The 22,581-nt window shown below is 42.1% G+C and overlaps 1 protein-coding gene across 4 annotated transcripts in view; it reads right to left on the reverse strand.

The window, feature by feature from the left end:
- The window catches only part of NFATC1 (nuclear factor of activated T cells 1), a 141,725-nt gene extending 120,065 nt beyond the window's left edge, over positions 1-21,660 (reverse strand). The window contains exon 1 of one of the 4 annotated variants that reach the window (XM_034429323.3): positions 20,868-21,660. In XM_034429323.3, coding sequence (XP_034285214.2) covers positions 20,868-20,886 — 19 coding nt within the window. In that variant the 5' untranslated portion in view covers positions 20,887-21,660. Of the gene's footprint in view, positions 1-5,367; positions 5,521-20,867 lie in introns of those variants that run through there. The other 3 variants (XM_087890375.1, XM_034429322.3, XM_034429324.3) reach the window with 3 other exon arrangements.
- Between the last annotated feature and the right edge of the window lie 921 nt (positions 21,661-22,581).

The raw sequence follows: 22,581 nt of genomic DNA on the forward strand, positions 1-22,581 counted from the left end.
AGAAACCCACTTCTTCCTGCACACACTGATCTTCCTCATCTATCAATTGGCAGGCTTAAATCCAGGAAGCCCTCTCTGGCACTGGCTCAACAGCTGTCTTAACAACTTTGATATGAACACACAGTGGAAAGCCAAATGGGCTGCTGAATGCCCAGAAACAGGCAGTTACATAGATGACCCTACACAAAAGGTGCCAGGTTTTGATCTTCCTCGCCAGCATTGGTCAACTCTGAACAGGATCCGTACCCAACATGGTGTCTGTCAGGACTCAGTGTTTAAACGGGGTCTTGTCTCTACTCCTCAGTGTGACTGTGGTGCTCCTCAACAAAATATCCATCACATTGTGTCCGAATGTCCATCAAGAGCTTACACCGGCCCAATGTCTGATTTTTTCAACATAAACCACCCTGTCCTTGAATGGCTGGGTGAACTGGACATTAACATTTGAACCACTGTAAATCCATGTATTTGCCATATGCTAAATAAATAAATAAATAAACAATAATCGTGGAACTTCCACAGGTAAGTTTAACAGATTCCATAGAACAGAGGTCTTCAAACTTGGCAGCTTTAAGACTTGTGGACTTCAACTCCCAGAATTCTCCAGCCAGCTGCTTGCTGGAGAATTCTGGGAGTTGAAGTCCACAAGTCTTAAAGCTGCCAAGTTTGAAGACCTCTGCCATAGAATAAAACAACCATCACAACCCTATCTCCTCTTTATTCTTTTGCTACATTAAATCAAACAAAACAGCATAAGCAAGCTATTACTCTGCTATCTTTTCATACCTAGCAAAAATTGCATCCATCTTTCATTATTTTTAAATGAGATATTTACTACAATAAGTTGACTCCAATTTACAAAATACACAGGAGAGGGAAGTGCTTCTATATACTGATCTGAATGTTGAATCTCCTTATTTATTTATTTATTTTTATATTTGCTAAATTTCACCTGCTGAGCTGAATTCGAGTGATTGTGTGTTTTTAATATAGTAAATTAAGTGGAAATCAATTGTGCTCCAACACAACATATAATCTAATTTCACTCTCCTTTTCTATGTTGAATTGTCCTCTTGCCTTTGTGGTAATGAACACATTTATGTTGTGACTGCTGAGCTACATAGCCGACCAATAAAAGGAGGGAGAATGAACAAAAAAAGGGGGCAAAATTCAACGTGCTGCAGTTTTTCCCTGAGCCATGCTGTTATTCTTTCTGAGGCACACACAATTTTCCATGATCCTTGTGAAAAGCTGCATTATTTTTCTATTGAACAACTCCTCAACAGAGTCACAATGGCTAGTTCTTGAACCTATTGGAATTACATTTTATATCCTTTCTTTTCCATGTGCATGTGATACTGCATGCTTGCATATACACAATTTCTTCAGAAAGTCTGAATGAGAGTTATAACAATCCCAAGTATTCCTAAAAGTAGCAGCCATGAATCCGTTACAAACAATATACTACCATTTCCACTGTTCCAACCATTCACGTGTCAATTTTTTGTTATCAACCCTGCCTCAAGCTTCAACATGCCTTTGGCTTCAGTTGCTTTTTAAGAATTCTTGAGTGATTGAAGCAAAAAGGCAAGGCGTCCTCTCATTTCCTCTACATATAATGTTTGCTTCCTTCCTCTCCCCCGGAGGCAAATGCTCCAGGCGATGTCACTCCCCTAACATATACACTGAGATCCGGAAAAGCTCCGTTAATGATCAAGGCTGTATTCCCAACTGAACTCCAATGTTCCTCTACTAGTTAAATGACAATGTTGACAAAGGACATACAATATTACTCCAGCTGCTACAGAAGTCGCTCCATGACGTTTGGGGCTTCTTTTCTTTTTTTCATGTTAAACACCATTAGTACATTCAACACCTATTATACACCTATTATTTACCAAAAGATGGCCATTAACATCCAGGTGTGCAGCAGCACAAATAAAACAGGGCTTTTTCTTTCCAGCTTGGCGTTCCAGCTAAATCCATTGTAGGTAAAATATTGAGGCCTAATTGCTTATACACTGTTTGCACAGAATATTTTGACCTGCACAGAAAGCAGGAAATGACTCAAAAATTACCCTCAACCAAAAACCCACACAGAATGTCAGTCATTATGACAAGAAATGGAAGCAAAATTCATACATGGAAGGAAAGAGCCTTTCCTTTCAACCTTTTTCACACACTTACCAACTCCTGAAACTGTTTCCAGGAGCAGATCGGACTCACATTTTGCCACTCTCGATTTAAACACTATACCTCTGTTCCTTTGTAGACAATGTTACTTTCATATGAGAAGGTACATACCCTTATTCATTCCCCGAAAGAAGACATGCAAAAGATTGAAGTGCATTACAGGGATACTCACACGGATGAATTGCAACAGTCTCATACATGGATAAAGGCATATTTAGGGCTAATTGATAATATATATTTAAAGAGGTCTAAAATTGCATTTCTTCTAACAGTCACAGTCATACTGCCAGTGTACTGTCAATAGTATGTATATATCCCAGGAAATAAACACTATTGCTGTGATGGTGAACCTATGGAACGCGTGCCAGAGGTGGCACACAGAGCCCTCTCTGTGGGCACGAGTGCCATCACCAGCTGCTCTTCCGGGTTCCATCGTGTGCATGCGCACCGGACAGCTGATCCAGCGTGCATGCACACTGGCCAGTTTTCTTCTGGGTTCTGGCACTCCAGTGTGCGCACTCACTCCAGTTTTGGCACTCGGTGCCGAAAAGGTTAACCATCACTGCACTATTGGATAATGGTTGCATTGCTGAAGGCTTACCTTCATGACGTAAAATCTAGGAAAATGTTAAATCTATTGTACAGGAGTTAACACAACAAGAACAGTTTTTGGATGAACAGCATGGAGTCTTCTCTATTTTAAAGTAGTTATAATGGACAAATAGTTAGGAAAGATGTATCCATCAAAGAAGGTAGAGTAAAGAAAGTGGGATGCAAACAAACCTATACAGTACTTTTGCACTGTAGCATTTTATAAGTGTGTGTGTGTGAATACAATTAATATATGTATATTCAATTCCTGTACCATTCCTGATCGAATAATATTTTATGCAAAATTGTGTATTATTATGGGTAAATAACAAGTGTACTTTCTGGTTTGTTTTAAATACAGTAAAATAGTTGGAATAAAGTAATAAGGAAAAATCTGTGACCTAATGGAATTAGGATTATCTCCACTTTTCTACTCCATGCCTTCCCAGCTGGTAGAAGGCAGCAATACTTGGCAGATGAAGTTGGAACAGACAACTCCATTCAAACTTAATATTTGGAGGATTTGGAACATCTGTATAGGGCTCTTGTACAACAGACATGGAGAACCTGACTACAAATATATATCATTTATAATAGAGTAGCCCTAAAACAAGCTATTATCTATTTCATTCTCAAGAGTTACGCATACTATTCAATTACTTTCCAGCCTGATTGCACCAATCTTATACCGATTAGGTTATTATCACTCATTCTCCAACTTTGTGATTCCACAACCCCCAAAAGTGAATTTGGGCAAACCCCCCTCCCCCCGAGTTAAAAAACAATAGTTTCATTGGAGTAGTAATACTGAAAAGTTCCAGCTCAATTACTGTAGCCAAGGCAACATTTAAAAAACCCCTTCCAAGTGTGCCTCTTAGGGGTTCTGACTCACAACAGAGAATCTGCTAGTTGTATGAATTAGGTCCAAACAACTGTACACCTTCTTTGTGTCTGCTGCATTGTAATATGGAAATTTCATGCTCAGAGTGCAGTGCAACCTACCATCTAAATGCCTGATGCAGTCCGGGTTAGGAAGGAAACATACTGGGTTATATATATACATATGTTATATAAACAGGAAAGTTTTCAAGATTGTTTTTCTGTATCCAATTACACTAATGCCACTGCACAGTCACTAGAAATATACAAAGGCTAAAATGGGGATTGGAATCCAGAGACTTGGTGGATCGAGGTATTAGTCTACTATCACAGAATTACAGCTTCGCAAAAAAAAATATTTTCAAACCAGTTTATATAGGATCATCTCCATTTATGTGGCTGCAAAACCAACATTACTGTACATTATTTGTCTAAATCTCATACTCCAGTTGAATTTCATCACATCCTGGATTAAACAGACAACCTGAGGGGATATTTATAATCTATATATTAGAGTTGCCTTATGGTGTGAGATGGTGAGCAAACAAATTTAAATACTTAATTAATAAACACTGAAATACAGTTCTTCCTCTGTTGAAAGCCAATGCAGGAATAAAAATCTGCTCTATCTCTGAGCCCTGCATGAGATTTCCATCCCCTAGTAGTTTCCTTTTGGAAATTTGGCAAGTCACCTGATTTAGGACACAGGTCCATATGCTTTTAACCAGTTTTATCCTACAGAACTTCAAGGCTGATCCACAAGACCCTAGTGGGTTGTTACAGGGAATCTGCCACCCATCCTCACCCTTTGCTTGCTGTCTCCCCCCACCCCCAATTTTTTTCTTACAAGTTCCCAAGCTAAGGATGAAAATCTGGTTTTTAGAAAACAAATTTCACCTTGGAGCATTGACAGGAAGGACTGGCCCTTTCTTAAAAGTTCTTCAAGGAAACAGTACAGCTGTTTGGGGTTGTTGTTTTTTTTCACAAGTCCACTTGTGAAAAAACAAGTACAAGTACATTTCAGTAGTAGACCTGTCTCTTGTCATTCTTTTTTTACAAGTTCCTTGATGGAACAGAGAACAACTGTCTTTGGTTTTGTTTTGTTTCCTCCGGGTGAAGTTGGCAAGAGTTCGGCCGGTTTCCCCTTCAAGTGAGGAGAAAAACAGTAACATGGTGGAATTGTCTTTTTTGCGGTGGCGGAAGGCATTTTTTTTTTTTAAAAAAAGGGGAACCCGCAAAACCGGGGCCGCGAACAACCCGGCTGGAGCCAGCACAAGGGCAAAGGGGTTTCCGCTTCGTTTCCAGCCCATCTCCTCCAGCCGCGACATCCAAGCCCCCAAGCCCCTGATGAGGCGGCTTCTGCTTCTGCTTCCCCTTTAGGAAATAGTGAGGAGAACCCCCCCCCAAATCCGAGCTACTCCCCAAGGGCTGGGCTCCGCTGGCTTTGAAGGAGGCGGAGGGTAGTGGTGGAGGAGAGGCGCGTCGAAGGCGAAGCGATGCCTCAAGCCCAGCAACGGGCGGCGCTTCGAGCTCCCTCCCTCCCGTCCCCAGGCTCAGCCTATTGTGGAGACGGCTCTTTCCCGTCCCAGAAGAACCGCTATATTTAACGCGCTGCAAATAAACGCTCTTCGCCCTCCCTCTCCCCGCGCGCCGGTTCCCCGTCCCGTCTCCCTCGAGGGCGGCCGCCGCTGCCTCGTCACCAACCTTTGCCGCCGGCAGCCTCGTTGCTTTGGTTAAACTCGAAGAGGAAATCGAAATCAAACTCGGGATCTTCCTCCAGGCCACTCATGGCTCGACGGGGAGAGACCGGGCAGGGCTACCAGCGCGCCGCCGCCTCTTCCTTCTCTCCCGGGGCTGCAAAGGGGCCGGAATGTCCGCCGCTCCCCCTCGACTCCCGCAGGCACCTGTTGCGGCGGGAGCGCTGCGGGCGATCGGCTGCTGGCTTGCCCGGCAAAGGAACTCGCGCCGGCTTCTCCGCGATCCGGCAGCCCGGCCGCCTCTGTGACTGGCAGGTCCCAGGACTCCCAGGCAGCCTCTCCCCGGGTCGGTGCAACGTGACCTTTGACGAGCGCGGCTCGCTCCCTTATCTCGCTATCGCTGCCTGTCTGTGAGATCCTCCTCCTCTCTTTGTTTATCTATACCCGGAAACATCAACAATCTAGTTGCTCTGCTCCGCGAGCCTCTCTGGTTCCTCATTTTAAAATAACCCCTCGCCGCTCGAGTTACATGCAGCCCAAAGGGGTTTGGCCCTGGCCTCGCTCCCACCCGGCCTGGGTCACCAAGAGAAGGGAACCTCCGGGCAAAGCCGGCCCTACTCTGAGCTGGAGTGAAATGGCAGTTGGTTTGGGCTAATTAGGAAAGCACAGCAGCACCTTCTCTGCCTTGCTCCAAGTTGTATCTCATTAGTAGTGGAATCCCAGGGCTGTGAAGCTAAACCTGGAAGTAAAAATACAATACATGGAAAAAGGCAGTGACAAATTGGAACCGGAGTTTATTTTTTTATCAGCTCCGTGTATAAATTACCATTATAATTAAATTAAAATTATAAATTAAATAATAATTTATTATTGCTGTTTGATTTTTATTCAACACAGCTTGACTGGTTAAGTGGTTAGTGGTTTAAGGCACCAAGGTAGAAACCAGGAGACTGTAAATTCTAGTCCAGTCTTAGGCACAAAGCTGGCTGGGAGACCTTGGGCCAGACACTTTCTCTCAACCCTAGGAAAGATGCAATGGCAAACAACTTCCAAAACCTTGCCAAGGAAACTGCAGGGACTAGTCCAGACGGTGCCAAGAATCAACAAAGACTTTAAGACACACACACACTTTTTTATTCAGGGGATTGCAATTTTAAGAACTTTTAACCAACACATACTTTCTCTTAGTCTCTGCTTGTAGATTGTCAAGCAACCCTATACTAAGATAAGTTACAATCAAACAAAACATTATTTGTGTATTTCTTCAAACAGGTTGCTATATTAATTAGTTCTGATTAGTAAACTAGTCTTTCTCAGCTTATCATCCTTCAGTAATAGGATGTCTCCAAACAAATACACTCTTTTCTGTAGTTGTTTGAGGAACGTTGATGTAATAACAGTGTACTGGCAGCGAACATAATAATGTTCTAAATATTAAGACACCTGACTGTCCTAGACAATCAGTGAAGCACTTCTCACCTTTATTTCTCTCTTCAAAGATTCACCACTTGAGACACTGGATTTCACCTTGCTTAATAGGGAACTTAATCCTGCTTTCCACACTGTAATATACGTGCATATATGATAACACTTAACTATGTCAACAGTGGTGCTCGGTGATTTGAATGTGTGATAGAACTCCATAGATTCACTCAGCCAAATGAAGAGACATACACACCTACACTTTCATGGTTTTGGAATTAAACAATATACATTGACATCTAGAGAGATTTATCCTAGTTTACAAGATTATACCCCGAAACTAAAGATAAAATCTCAACATGATGACTACAGAAGTGGGAAGGAGCCAATCCTTTCTTAAACCCTTCCCCTATTTCTTTTTTCACCATCACTCTCTTCCAGGAAGAGAAATTGGAACCAGTTTCCTTTTTTTTCTTTCTGCTTCTCTAGCTAGCCCAGCCCACAATGCATTCCTGGTGAGGAAGAGGTAACGACAATGTAGGTAGAAAAAATAAATCCAAACATAACAATAACAGCTCATGCATGTTTGGTATAGATTCATAATGCTAGCTCCACATTCATGTAAAATAGCTATTTCCTTCAGCTTTTCTAAGCTTTCTCAGGTTATCCTGAGGTTATCCTACCTGATAAACCAAAGGTTTCTCTAGAACAGGGGTGTCAAATTTGATTTCATTGAGGGCCGCACAGGGGTGGGATTCAGAAATTTTAGCAACCGGTTCTCTGCTCAGTTGCTGGGTGGGTGTGGCCATGGTGGGCGTGGCCAACTTGGCCTCCTGTAACACGGAGGAGGGGGGCTTTTCACCCTCCCCAGACTCCGGAGGCTTTCGTTGAGACTCCGGGAGGGCGAAAATGGCCTCCCCCGGGCTCTGGTGGCCGGAAGTGGGCCCATTTCTGGACTTCTGATAGGCCTGTTTTTCGCCCTCGCAGAGCCTCCATGCAGGCCTTGCACTTACCTGGCATCCAAACCGGGCTGCATGGAGACTCCTGGGAGGGGCAGGATGGGCAGGGTCAGCCAGTCCTTGCAACAACCGATTTGGCAAACCAGATTAAAATTAACATCTGGTTCACCTGAACCGGCTGAATCCCACCCCTGGGGCTGCATCAGGGTTGTATTTGACCTCGGAGGGCCGGGGTGGGCATGGCCAGCTCAATATCACTCATGTTGGGAGCGCCTGTGGTGGCCCAAGTGCTCTGCCACTGAAAACGGGCTCCCAAGCTCCATTTTCGCTGGCAGAGGCATCACAGGCCGATCCTTCACTGTTTCCAGGGCAGCCCTGTGGGCCAGATCTAAGCAGTCCATGGGCCGGATCCAGCCCCTGGGTCTTGAGTTTGACCCCCCTGTTCTAGAAGGAAAGCAAAAGAACAAAGGCCAAAATGGAGCTGGCCCTTCCTTTCTTCAAAGTTCACCTGAAACAGAGACCCTTTCTGCTCAGAGTTTGCATTTCCCCAACTACTTTAGTCTCTGCTTACTAAACAAATTGGAAAATTTGCCATGATGAAGTCAACATTAATACATCAAATTCCCCCCCTTTTTTTTTTTTTGCTTTTAATTTATATGCCGCCCTTCTCTGGAGACTCAGGGTGGCTTACAATGCGTTAAGCAATAGCCTTCATACTTTTCTATATTTATACAAAGTCAGCTTATTGCCCCCACAATCTGGGTCCTCATTTTACCTACCTTTGAAAGGATGGAAGGCTGAGTCAACCTTGAGCCTGGTGAGATTTGAACTTGCAGTAATTGCAAGCAGCAGATGTTAATAACAGTGCTTTAGTCCACTGTACTACAGGCTCCTTTTAAGTGTACTGCTATGGACTTTCAAAAACGTTCCCTGAAAACTTTTTAACACAGCTTGGAAATCTTGTGTGGTTTCCAATGGGTATTTAATTTTGCTCCATCTCTATATTAGTTGAAAATATCTTTTCCCCTTTCCCTTCATTTTCTGGAATCTTTTTCTGTTGCTATCAAACACAAAGTAAATGAAGACTTTGAAAACTACAAACATAATTGCCCAACTTCCTACAAAGTGTAAAAACATTATATTACTATGTCATAAAGAATCATCTTTCAAGATATACAGAGGTTAAGCAGGAGGTGAAGAAGTGAACTGGCTAGAAAGTCTCACTTGGAGAAATAATGATAAGGTTTGTATTTCACTTCCCCAGCAGACAAAATTCTAACTGCTGAAGGTTTCCAATTTCTTAGATCACACTGATCAGAAAACTCAGGTATCAACTCCTGATGTCTAGACTAGCACCAATAAAGAAGTGGTTCGCCAGTGACGTTGACTCTGATTTTCCAGGCAAGTTTACAGCCTTCAGATTAGGTTTGGCCCTGTTTAAGATCAATTAGATACTGCCATAAATGCAAAAAACAGATGTATTCATAAGGGGTGGGGGGGGGGAAAATCATCCTAATTATTTGCAGCAATAAGTATGATGTCATTGCAAATTTAGAAATCAGCTACTAGGTTGCAATTTACAAGTAAGTTAATCATAAAGCATTAGTTTCAAGTCTGTTAATTTAATGTAAATACACAAATGTATTTGGTTTTGGGCTACTCTTTGCAAGCCCTTTAGGAAGAAAATGGCAGAAACTTAGTAATTATCATTATTACCATATGTTACTCACTTGCAATACCACTCACTATAATTGCTATAAAACTTCATAAAAAAGTTCAATAGGAAATGTTCATGTGTGTTATGTATCAATAATACAGATTCCAATGCACTAAGTCAGATTTTTACACTAAAAGTATGGTAACTTTGAGATGAAAATCCAGGATAATTAAACCAATGACCTAAGACAGACCTGAAGTTCATTTTCTTTTATTATGTTGCAATTCTATAGGTATGTTTACACAGAAATAAATCCCTCTGAGATTGGTGAGACTTGGTCCCAGGGAGCTGAAAATCTAATTGTGCTGAAGATTTATTCAAAAAATCAAGTAAAGCTTATGATGGTTTCCATTTATGATTTTAGTTTTAACACCCCAAATACAGAAACAGAACACTTCTCATTTCTTTTTCTCTGTCGCTGTCTCTCTCTCACTCACTCACACACACACATTCATTTTCTTTGATATGCACAAATAGGGTGTAACAATATACATTTATTTTTAACTTGTTCCACAAAAACTAAGTTGTCTAGTAGAACAGGGCTTAGTAAATGGTTTTGGGATGTATTTACATGTGTTTTTAACTAGAAGCAGTCATTTCAGTGTTTTGATGCTAATTAAAAATAAAGTTTGTAACAGAGACAAGATTTTAATTCTGTGTTGGGAGACATAATGCTTTTGTGTTTAAAGTCTGCCACGTGCAAATGACCTCACCATTTCAGAAGCTAGGACTGTGGGGCTCCCAGATCACTAAGGCTATATTTCAAAGAAATGTTTTTAATGATGGAAATGGTATTCCTCTGTAGACTATGGGAATCCCATTTCCAGTCTGAGACCTGAAAAGTCCATCATCAGGAAAATATCATTTTTCCATGAAAGCCATTATTCTCATTCTTCTCCCAATTTCCATTTAGAAAATGATATACTGCCTTACACATTTTCTGCAATAGTTATCCTACTCCATCAAACAGCTCTTCCTGGTTTCCCATCTAGTAATTCAATATTATAAGAATATAAATAATGAATACAAATATAAACATGAATATTTTGGTAAATGCTGGCTCTTATCACAATGCCTTCCATTACTCTTAACAGCAGATCTGTCCTATCTTTTTGACAAATATATTTATTTATATCTATACATATCCAGCATCTTCCTCATTCTCCTACGAAGTACCTCGTGATTGCTTCTCATGAGTAGATCAGTGCTGCCTCTAGCTGGCCAATGAGAGAGCATAAAAATGGTGTTCTGCAGTCAGTGTTCCACTATTCTGCCCTGGTTTTGAAATGAAGCCAATGCCATATTTTAAGGCAGTGTTGGCACATGCGGGGGAGCGCCAGAAACCAGAAGAACAGCTCCCCGGCGTGCACGGAGAGCCAGAAAGTGGAAGAACAGTTCCCCGGCACGCACATACACGCCAGGAAACTGAGCTTCCAGTTTCAGGCATGCACATGTGCGCCAATCACCTGGTCTTCTGGTTTCTGGTGAGCATGCATGTGCCAGAAACCAGAAGCTCAGCTTCCCGGTGCCCACATGCGCGCCAGGGAGCTGCTCTTCTGGTTTCTAGTGCTCCTGCGTGCGTGAAGACCAGCTGGCCGGCATGCATGTGTACACCGGAACCCATAAGAGCAATGGGCGACAGCTGGCATGCCCAGAGAGATGGCTCTACGTGCCACTTCCGGCACACGTGCCATAAGTTCACCATCATTGCTTTAAGGCAACCAAAAATGATGGACAAAAGATGGTGACTTCACTCCAGAAGTGGGAAATCTGAGGATCCCTGGAATAAGACAGAGTCTCCACCACCAGTGTACAATTTTATTCATGGTTGGAGAAGCAGTTGAACTTGAAAATAATCTGCTTTCTTGCAAAAGAACCCAGGAAGCTTTATGGGTTCATCAAGATTCATCATAGCTATGGTGCTAACAAGAACAAAAGATTCAAGAAAGAACTCAGGTTGAAAATATTTTCAATATTTGGGATTGTGGATTGCCTATTTCTGGTCTCATATTTTTGAGTTGATAAAAATGTTTACAAATGAACCAGTGGTGGGTTGCTACCGGTTTGCCCCGGATTGGGAGAACCAGTAGCGGCGGTGGCGGGAGGCTTCGCCCAGCTGTCTCTGCACATGCGCAGAAGCATTGTGCATGTGCACACCCACAAGCGAACTGGTAGCGGCCGAAATTGAAACCCACTAGTGAAATGGAATCCATACAACAGGTCTAGGTAAGGAATTGCTATTTCTATTAATTCATCTTTCTGGTCCCTTAAGTGAAATACACACATATAAAAAGCAAGATAATTTTTATATCAGGTTTAAATCTGACACTATAAGGCACAATCCATTTAGAAGTAAGGTATACAAAAACTGTTGAAGCCAAAAGTTGTCCACTATATATTAATTTAATGTCAGTCACAGCCATGAGCTCTAGATTGCAGACTGAAAAGCCCTATGTGAACATTAATGGAAGATTTTCCCCAAATAATGGAAGCAGACTACAATACTTAATAAAACTACTTATTTATAATCTGTTTGGATGAATCAACAGGATTACTAAAGAACATTTTTTGAAACTCAACACTGGACATGGATAGACCTAATTCAATCCACTTAAGCATAAATGATATGATAGTAAAAACTAGAATGAAGGGTAGATGGTGACACGCAACCAGATTTTAATAAACAAGTAAAATTTGCTCCAACCTCAATAGTTCTTGTCTCATTGTGATAAAATAATTTGGTATACCATGATATGGTTCTCTAGGCTGTCTTTAGAAGAGCACTTGACAGCTGTGGCCGGGAGGACTTTTTATCAGGTTCGCCTGATTTGCCAGTTGCTGGATCGGGACTCGTTAAGTACGGTCACTCATGCCCTCGTCACTTCCCGCCTGGACTACTGCAATGCTCTCTACATGGGGCTCCCCTCGAGGAGCACCCGAAGGCTCCAGCTGGTCCAGAATGCGGCTGTGCGGGTGGTTATGGGAGCGACAGGGCCCTCCCATGTGACTCCCCTCCTGCGCGAGCTGCACTGGCTCCCGGTGGTCTTCCGGGTGCGCTTCAAGGTTTTGATTACCACCTTTAGAGCGCTCCATGGCTTAGGACCGGGGTATCTACGAGACCGCCTTCTGTCACCAGTAGCCTCTCACCGACCAGTATGCTCCCATAGAGAGGGGCTTCTCAGGGTGCCGTCAGTCAAACAGTGTCGACTGGTGGCCTCCAGGGGCAGAGCCTTCTCTGTGGGGGCACCTGCCATCTGGAACGAGCTCCCCCCGGAGATACGGAGGATCCCGGATCTGCACACTTTCCGCTGTGCCCTCAAAACATTCTTATTCCAGCAGGCTGGCCTGGCCTAACTTCCCTTTTAAATTACTTTTTAAATTTGTCTTATAAATTGGGGTGTTTTAAATTTGTTTTGGGCCAAAGTTTTTAATGTATTTTAAATGGTTTTTTAACGTTTGTACTATGTGTATTTTATCTTTTGGCTGTTCACCGCCCTGAGTCCTTCGGGAGTAGGGCGGTATATAAATTAAATAAATAAATAAATAAATAAATAAATAAATAAATAAATAAATAAATAAATAATAAATAAATAAATAAAATAAATAGGCACAATATGCCAGAAAGAATAATCCAAGTGAGACTATAATGATCAGATTTCTATGAGGAAATATGCAGTCTCCAGTTTATAGACACTAAGAGGAACTTGGCTATCTGTAGCAATAACCCCAAAAATTTCTGCTGTAGTCATCAGTACTAAAAGAACTACCCCAGCTTTTGATCAGTACATGCATGCAATGTCTATCTTTAAAGCAATGTGGAATTGGGATAGGAATATTTTTTAAGAACATTAAAAAGTGTGCAGCAAGATGGAAACAAGTAGGAAGGATTAATAAATTAAACTTTATTTAAATGTAATTAAATTTCTATTTAATTAATTGGCATAATTGTAATTCATGCATTTAAATAATTTCCCCCCTCTTAGCACAGAATGTGAACCCCTTCCAGAAAGTTTAGAAAAACAGCAGGAAGTTCTACAGTATTCCTATTTCAACTTGCCCACCATTGATTGAAGTAATCTTCGTTGAGCTAATCTGTGCTTCTAGAATCCAAAGTAAACTGAGTGACAACTAAAGGTAGTCCTTGACTCACAACCACAATTGAGCCCAAAATTTCTGTTGCTGAGCAAGACAGATGTTAGTGAATTTTGCTCCATTTTACGATCTTTATTGTCACAGCTGTTAAGTGAATTGCTGCAGTTGTTTAAGTCAGTAACACGACTGTCAAGTGATTGCGGCTTCCCCATTGACTTGTTTGTCAGGAAGTTGCAAGAAGTGATCACATGACCTCGTGACACTGCAACTCATAAATGAGCCACTTGCCAACTGTCTGAATTTTGATCATGTGATCATGGGGGTGTTGCAATGATCATAAGTGTGAAAAATGGTCATAAGTAATTTTTTTCAGTGCTGTTATAATTCTGAACGCTCACTAAACAAATAGTTGTAAGTCAGGGACTACCTATGTAGAACGTGTGATGTTTATTTCTAGAATGCTTCCTAAGAGAAAGATGTCTGGTGCCACATTGTTTAATCCTTTTGGTATTGAGCAAGAGTTATTTATTATCCCACGTTTAGTAACGTACTAGCAACACTGTATAATTTATCTTGGAGTTGGTTTTTGTTTGTTTGTTCATTTACAATCCATCCTGGAAGTTCCACTGAAGAGTGGTGTAAATTAATCCAAAGGTACTTTTTATCTTTGGTGAATACGTAATGAGGCCTAAGAATTTTTGGAATCAGATATATATCCAATTTTGAAAATGGATGTAAAATTGATACTTGAAGCTTTTCTTTTAGGGATGGTGGCTAAAAAAATGGAAAGAAAACATGGGACTTTTGTTTTTATAAATGACATTAGCTGCAAGGATATTCTATGCACAAAGATGGAAAGAGGAACATATACCCACAATGGAAGAATAGGTTTTGAAAGTGAAGGAGATAGCTGAGATGGCAAAACTGACTGCTTTGATTAGAGACAATAGTTTTACTAAATTTCTTGTGGCTTGGAGACCATCTTCTATAGGATAAGGAAAAAAAATGAAATTTTGACTTTGGAATTTATTCTTAGTGAATGTATCCATGGAGGAAAGAAACAATGTGTCATAGAACACCAATTGAGAACTGGGCCTCAAAGCTGGAAGTGTTTTGAGATCAGTGAATATAGAAGAATTGTGAAGTGTTGCTTAGTTCATTTCCTGTGAATGGGAACTGGTAGTAAAATACCAATGATACAATGGTTGAAAATTAACATAAAATGGAACAGTACTATATTGATTACTGGAAGTGGTGTGTGTGTATGTCCTGAAGGAAAAAGGTGCTGAGAAATGAGATGTTGCATGTGTGATGTTGACAGGCGTATTTGCCTAATATTTTAATAGATATATTTTAGCCGGCTCTTGCTCAAATGCATACATATAAAGTTCTGCATTCCAAAACACACTGGGGGAAAAATCCAGTATGCTCATAAGCTCTTGATTGGACACCTGGGAATAGCCTGATCAGATGTAAATGAATCAGACTGGTGATTCACATGTTGCTTTTTTGAGGGAAATTGAGCCAGCGTAGTGAGTTACTATTGGACTAGGACCAAAGTTAAATTCAACCACCTTCATATTTGTTATGGGAATAAAATAAAGGAAGATCCACATGCAAGTTGCCTTCAGTTCTTGGATAAAAAAGTGGGATAGGAATATCTGACCAAAGAAATATGTATCAACTGGAAAATTCTAGTAATGGGTATGAAGCCAAAAAGGTAATTGATAATTTTAAGACATTTCAGGGTAGGGTAAGGTAGGGTAGGGTAGGGAAGGGAAGGGAAGGGAAGAAGGGAAGGGAAGAGGTTTATTGGCCATGTATGATTGGATGCCCAAGGAATTTGTCTCTGGTGCATAAGTTAAAATCTGGTGGTACCTTAGTCACCAGCCATCTTATTAGTCTAAGGTTCTACAGAATATTTTTAGTATGTCATCAATACTCAGTGTAAAAACAAACCTGGCAAACTTTCTCAAAATGCTGAGGGTGTAGAAAGCTGGATGGAGGACTCTCGGCAAATACTATAAAACCTTAAACCCCTCATGCTCAGAAATTTTGTGGACAGATTTTAGCTAGGAATATTTACCAGCTATTAACATTCTGCATCAATGAACTTTACTTTCTTTTTCTTTTGTTTCTGAAGCCCATTTGGGAAAGGCCACAGATTCTACAAAGGCAATCTCAGGTTCGGTGATATTGTTAATTAGCATATCTATCTATCATCTATCTATCTATCTATCTATCTATCTATCTATCTATCTATCTATCATCTATCTTCTGTCAAACTTTTAAATTATATTTGTACTTTGCTATTCACGTCTTATTATGGTTACAGTCAGCCAGATGTTTATACTGGATTTGGCATTGTTATCTACCTATTGAGTTCTTCCCAAGGACCTGGGATAGGCAGATGTTATTTGATGGTGTTAAAGGTATTGTCACAGGATGTAAACTATTCCAAGAAATGTTGTCCTTTGCAACTGACAGTAATTTTGTCAATGCCGATGGTATTCAAGTAGCGCTCATATGTTTTGGGATTGCACCCAAGGTGCCTACACTATTGGGACTGTCTTTGCTTTCTTTTGCTATAGTCATTCTACTTCCATTTGCAGGTCTTTGCATTTTGTGTTTCCACCCCCCACCCCCCATTCTTTCTCTTCTATTCTGCTATCTCCAGGTACTGCCACCTCCACTATCTAAATCTTTTTGTATTACTTATCAACAATTGCTAAATTGGAGTGTTATGTGGCAGGTGCTTGTCTGTTTGAATTCTAAAGTCCCAAAGCACTTAAGTGTCTTCATTTTCTATTACTTTGTCTATTTTATGGCCCCATAGGTTCTTGCTTGCAGGCAAATGGCATTTCTTGCAGATATTCCAATACACCATTGTTGCCACTTTGTTATGCCACTGTTTGTAATCAGTCCGTGTGATCTTCTTGCTAACTAAATGGTCCACTGTTTCTTCAGCTTCTTTGCAAAGGTGGCATTTGCTGTCAGTTATTATTATTATCCACATTATTATTACAATATTATCAAAATGATATGTTTATCAAAGTGGAAACATAGTACAAGTAGTTCATCTACCTAAGGTACAGGAAGTTCTGAAGAGGAATATGGCTTATTGACCAACCATTTTTTTTATGCAAGAGAGAATACAGTTCAGACCACACAGACAACTTGATGTCCTCCAGGAGGTTTGGAGAATTCCTATCAAGCTTAGCCTGTATGGCTAATGACAAAATGTTACAATTATGGTATTACAGTGCAAAGCAAATGGTGATCTTGCTATCTGTTCTGTTGCACAGGTTTATATATTCATTTGAGAACTATCTTTATGGAACACATTCATATGACTTACAAACCAAAATAGAACTTTACCATCAATATATCCTGCTAATAGTCCTCTGGCACCAGTTGATTCTTCCTGAGTCTGGAAACTGCACGTCTCCCACAGTTCATCAAAGTTGCTCAGAACTGCTTTGGGCTCATTTGTGCTTTTCCATAATAGATAATTCATTGGATTGCTTGCTTTAAAGTTTAGGAAGATAAACCAGTGGTTAAAAAGTCCACTAAACAACTGGAAATGTGGTGCCTATTACACGTAAACCATAAATCATTTCAAGCATATGTGTAATGTTGTACTTTTATCTGTTTTTAATTTTCTCTCAAGTTCAGAACCTTAGTAAGGCTTAATTATAGTAGCATTCTTTCTGCTACTATGATCTTCCACAATGAAAACTGTCCACGGAATGTCAAAAACATATTATGCATATTAAACACAACTGTCTAGCTTGTTAAAAAGTCGTTAACTGACAGTATATGCAGTCCCCCTCTCTTTCTGCTGGTCCTTTTTGAGATTTGCTTTAGCACGTCCCACATTTCAACACTGCAAACCTCCCAGAGTCAAGGTGAAAATTTTCTCAGTCTGTCTTTATCTTCTGACAATTTTCTATATCAACTCTAAAGAAGAAACATTAATTTCTAGCTGCACATAGTAGTAAATCAATTAATGACATTTTCAGACCTATGTTCCAATTTTGAATCCAGATACATAACGGCTATCATAAAATATAATGAAACAGATAAAACAATAGGTAATTTAAAAACTCCAGAAAATGTCAAAATATGCCAATGATTAACTAAATGAAACAGGAATCCCACAAATAAGCATATCTAAAAGTCTGGGCAATCTAAAAAATTGTAATGTGGTAGCTAAAAGAAATCAGTCAATGCTGAACCACATAGTAGCATAATACTAGATTGTAGCAGCAGAAAAGACCTGACCTTGGAATATGTGGCTTCTAAGAAAGGCTTCTCATGTAACAGCAGGTAGCTGGTTACACAGGGTGGACTGATCCATGGAAGCCACACAGAAGCGTATGGAAGCCACTCAGAAGCGGCAATTTCATCAGATGGGATCAGGCCCAAGTGAAATAAAATCAAAGCAGAAATATTTTAATTGCAATCTTCTGATCTAAGTGCATGTTTGTGAGCAAGAAAGAATAAAAGAGCTACATGGGCCTGTAAAATTCTTTAAGATATCTTTTTAAAAAGCCTAAAAATGGCATGAGCCTTCTCTAAAGAAAAACAGGGTAGCCTCATTAACTTCTGCTTTAGTTTCTATTATCAACCCAAAATATGACAGAAAACCTAGTTGTTTCCAAGAATTTAGGCTTATCCACACATCTTCATCCACAAATGTCTCTGAACCACATGGACTTTAGTAGCTAAATATCTGCTGTTTCTCCCAGAGGTCCACATTGCGCTGGACCTTCAGGTTTGAGTTCTCCTTTTGAGGAAGCGCCTCATTTTGCTTAAGTTCCTTGATGTTTTCAGTTAAGATTGGCGGACACCAATGTCCACAGCCATCAAGATTGGCAGTTGCTGAAGTCAGACCAGACTGTTTATCCAGCCCCAAAAAGACAGATAGCAACAAGAATGTTCTGCAACCGAGTACATAAAGGCATGAATTAGTTCAAAAGGAGGCCTTTGAACATTTTCTGATTCAGAGCACAATTGGTAATCAAATATGGTAGATAACAGTGGGCTTCTGCATAAATAAATTTAATTATGGAGGAAACAATCCAGATAGTAAAAATACTGGTGCAAAAACAGAGTACCTGTAATGCTGCCTATCTGACACTTTGATCAAACAGACTAGCAATGGAACCCAACATGTTATCTTGGATTTCAGCCAGGACTGCATCTCCATCTTCTGGATAGTATCTGCCTTTCTCCATGAGAAATCTTTTAAAGTAAGTTTTGGGCTGTGAAGACATTTGAAGGGACTTTAATCTGTCTGAACAGAAGCCCTGGTATGAGGGTCCTTCATGCACACAACATGCTCAAGTCACATGGGATACTACCATGCCAAGCTTTAAAAAAAACCTCAACATTTCAGGAATGACTTCAAATGGGTTCAAAAGTTCTCCGTACTAAATATGCATAGGATCACATTATTTCTGGAATTTTGGCTTGCCTTCTTAGCAATGTCTGGAGTACAATGTTTTATCTGGGAAATCCACAAGGAAGGGATTTCATGACTTTGTACAGTGAGCACACGGATGTTTTAAGTAATTTCTAAATTAACTTATATTTATGTAATCTATAATCCATTTTCTCATCCAGAGGCTACTCAAAGCATTTATTTTTTCCAAATAGAAGTCTTCTCTGAACAATGAAGATATGGCTTTTCTATACCCCTTAAGATCATTAGAAAAGATGGATGTGACCTCAGGCCTGTTCTCATTCCACACACTGTACTTTTTGTAAGCAACACAAAGCTTTTGAGTAGATGGACATCAAAACTTCTTCATATGTCTCAGTAACTAGTACTAATTCTCGTAATGGAGTAAAGCATTCTGGTTTTGCTTATCTTTCTATGCAAGAATGTTGTTATTTAATGTTTATTATACACTTTCTGTACTACAGGAAGGGAAACTGAATTCTTCAACTTATGGTATGAAAGGATAGCTGTGCTCAGCAAATCGAGGTGATATCAAAATGACACTACTTGATAGAAAAATGAGCAGAAGTCATAATTTTAATTTCCTTTTTTTCTTTTTTCCTGTCTTCTCTTTTTGTTTTTCTTCAATTTTTATACTTCTATTGAATTCAAAATTCTAATAAAAACTGATTCTCCAAAGAGATAGTATTAATGTTATAGCGTGCACGCAGTGTTGTCAGGATAAATATGATTGGGCTGCCCATCTGCTTAAATCCAGTTATTCCAATCTATCTTGTTTATAGACAGAAGTGCTTTTGTTTCCAAACCACTTACATCTGAATTGCTTCAATAAAACCTAGCAAGAGGCATTCCCTTTGCTTCTGTGCAACTGCTAATGATAATAATAAAAACCCTCTTCATAAGGACCTAAGCTGTCACACCAGAAAAGTAGGCTTTACAGTCGGAATGGCTGAAACACCTGTTAGTAAACAAAACGGATTTTTTAAGATAACCCAACCAATAAAGCAGACAGTATGAAAGGGTGGGTGGCACCAGTGCCATTTTTGAGGTTTCCGACTGTTCCTTGACTCTAAGAGAGAACTTTTTTTTGGGTAAACCTTACAAGCGGTTTAAATTATAGGGTGTGCTCTATCAAAGCTTTTTTTAAAAAAAAGGCATTTCATCATAACTCAGCCTGCGCTACAGAATGTTAGCATTTAGTGGTTACAAGTAATTGGATGGGCTGGAATGAATTCTGCACACTGTTAGTAACTCTGTGAGGCATTGACACGTACGAGGACCTGGGCAGCCCGACAGCTGCACACCGAAAACTCCCACTGGCTCCCTGAGATTCCTTTGGTTTCCCAAGGCTGCCGCTCTGCTTTCCGACGGGTTTCCCCCGGTTTCGGTCGCGCATCCGAGCCACCTACCCGCGCCTCACCCAGCCGAGGGCAATTTCGCCCACCCTAAAGGACCCCGAGGTACCACTACTGTCCCACCACCGCCCCAAAATGCACGGGAGACCAAGTCTCTCCTCAGCGAGGGACTCGCCAAAAGGCGCGGGGAGGAGGAGACACCTATTGGCAAGACGTCGCAGCAGGCGAACCTCGGGGCGGCTTTGGGGAAACACCCGGGGGGGGCACCGCTTTCCTCCTCCCTAGCTCGGCCGTCAGCGCCACGACTCGGCCGGCCAGTCCCTCCCGGGTTTCCCCCCCCTCCCCCGGTGCGGCTCTCCTCAGCCTGCGCTCAGAAGCGAGGCAAGCAAACGCCCGTCAAAAGAAGAAGGAGGCAAAAGAAGAGGGAAACCGGCCGGCCGGAGGGAGCCAAGCAGCGCAGGCTGAGCGCGACTTTTTTTTTTTTTTTTTTTTTACCTTCCTCGGCCGATTTCATTCTGCGTGCGCTGCGGCTGGAAGCAGAGCCCGAGTTTCTCTTTCACTCCGTCGGCTGGCTCTGGAGGCACGAAGCGGCTCGGAGTTAACAGGATCACCGCCGGGCATCCGCTTTCGCCCAAGGCGAAGGCGGGGGAAGGCAGAAGAGGTAGAGGTGGTCTCTCTCTCTCGGTCCAACGTCCCGCTTATGCCACCCGGCGCCTCTCAGGACGGCAGAAAGGGCAGAGTTGAGGTTGGCACTGCCCCGTCAACCGCAGCCTTGGAAAGGCCAGGCGGCGGCGGCGGCGGCGGCTGTTGCTTATTGGAGGACTTTTTCGGAATGAAGTTTTAAAGAGGCGCTGGGCTCTGAGGCAGCGGCCCCCCTCCGAGAGGCGTCCCGAAGCGGGCCGGGGGGGGGGAAGGAGAAAGAGAGGCGGCGCGCGAGGGAGGGGTTGCAAGGCGAGCGCACGAGGGCTCCGGCTCCCGGGAGAAGGGAAGAGAGCGCGCGCCCGCCCGCCCGCCGACTCGAGGAAGTTTTCAAGTCTGAGCGCGCGCCTCGCTCCCTCTCTTCGGCCGCCTTAATTCGACACCGGGGCTTTTAATTTGCTCAGGGAAGTTTGCAGAATCTCGTTCGGGCTTTCTCTGACGCAGGGCAGCCCGGCGCTGGTTGCCTTTTTAAAGCTGGAAAACACCCCCCCTCCCTCCTTCCCCCTCCCAGCCCCTCTCCCCGCCCAGAGCCCCGTGATGTCACAGCTCCCGCGAGCGACTCTTGGCTGCCTTTGCAAAGGAGCCGAACGACGGTAGGGGGGGGGGAAGCTTGGAAGCCGAGCGGGGAGGCCGAGAAAGGAGCCCATATAACCCCCCCAACCCTAAGCAGCCCATTGGCTTTTCGAGAGTCTTTAGGAGCCGCAAAGGGGGGGGGCTGAGGATGACGTGAGCAGGGGGGATGGGGAACTCCCTTAGTTTCAGTAATCCTGCAGTAACTACGGGAGGGATGGAAGAAGGGTTTGGGAGCCTATGTGTGCTGAAATCGTGGAGACTTTAAAAAAAAGTCGACTTCTCTGGAAATTTGGAAAAGAGCGCCGATTGGCAAGCAACAGCAAGGAAAGACCCGTTTCTGTGCAAGTACTGAGAAACCGGGAAGAGTCCCAACCCATTAGTTGCATTGACATTCTTCTTATTCTGTAAATCTGTCAACAGCGTTGAGCGGCTTTCCAAAGCAGTGCGGGTAGATCGAGTTTTAAACTTGGAGCTCCTCCCGCTGTAAAGGTGCTGTCCACCCCCACCCCCGATGAAATGGACAGCAGAGGCTGCAGTCCCTGTTAGTGGCGCTCTCCACTCCCCATTTTCTGTTTAGCGTGTCTCCCAAGGCAGGCGCTATCTACTGTATCACCAAGCTTTTTTTCTTTTTTCCTTTCCCAATTGCCAAAAGGAAGATCACAACTCCTTTCCGGTTGGCAAAGAAAGAACTGGGCGGTGAAACAAATTAATTCCACCATGCTTGGAGTTCCAAACAGAAGCTCCTTCTTCTTTCTTGGGGGAGGAAAAAGGCGGCGAAGCCAAAGCAACGAAAAGGGAAGTCAGATTTTCGGATCCTTCTGCTCTGCGGGGAAAAAAAAGATGCCATCTCGGGAATCGGTTTTGCACAGTTGACCGAACGGAATAGAAATCGTAGCGGGGGCGACGTTTCTTTGCCAAAAATTCCTGCGGACAGAAA

The sequence above is a fragment of the Pantherophis guttatus genome, chromosome 3, assembly GCF_059756535.1.
Source record: "Pantherophis guttatus breed Tessera chromosome 3, ASM5975653v1, whole genome shotgun sequence".
NCBI classification, from domain to species: domain Eukaryota; kingdom Metazoa; phylum Chordata; class Lepidosauria; order Squamata; family Colubridae; genus Pantherophis; species Pantherophis guttatus.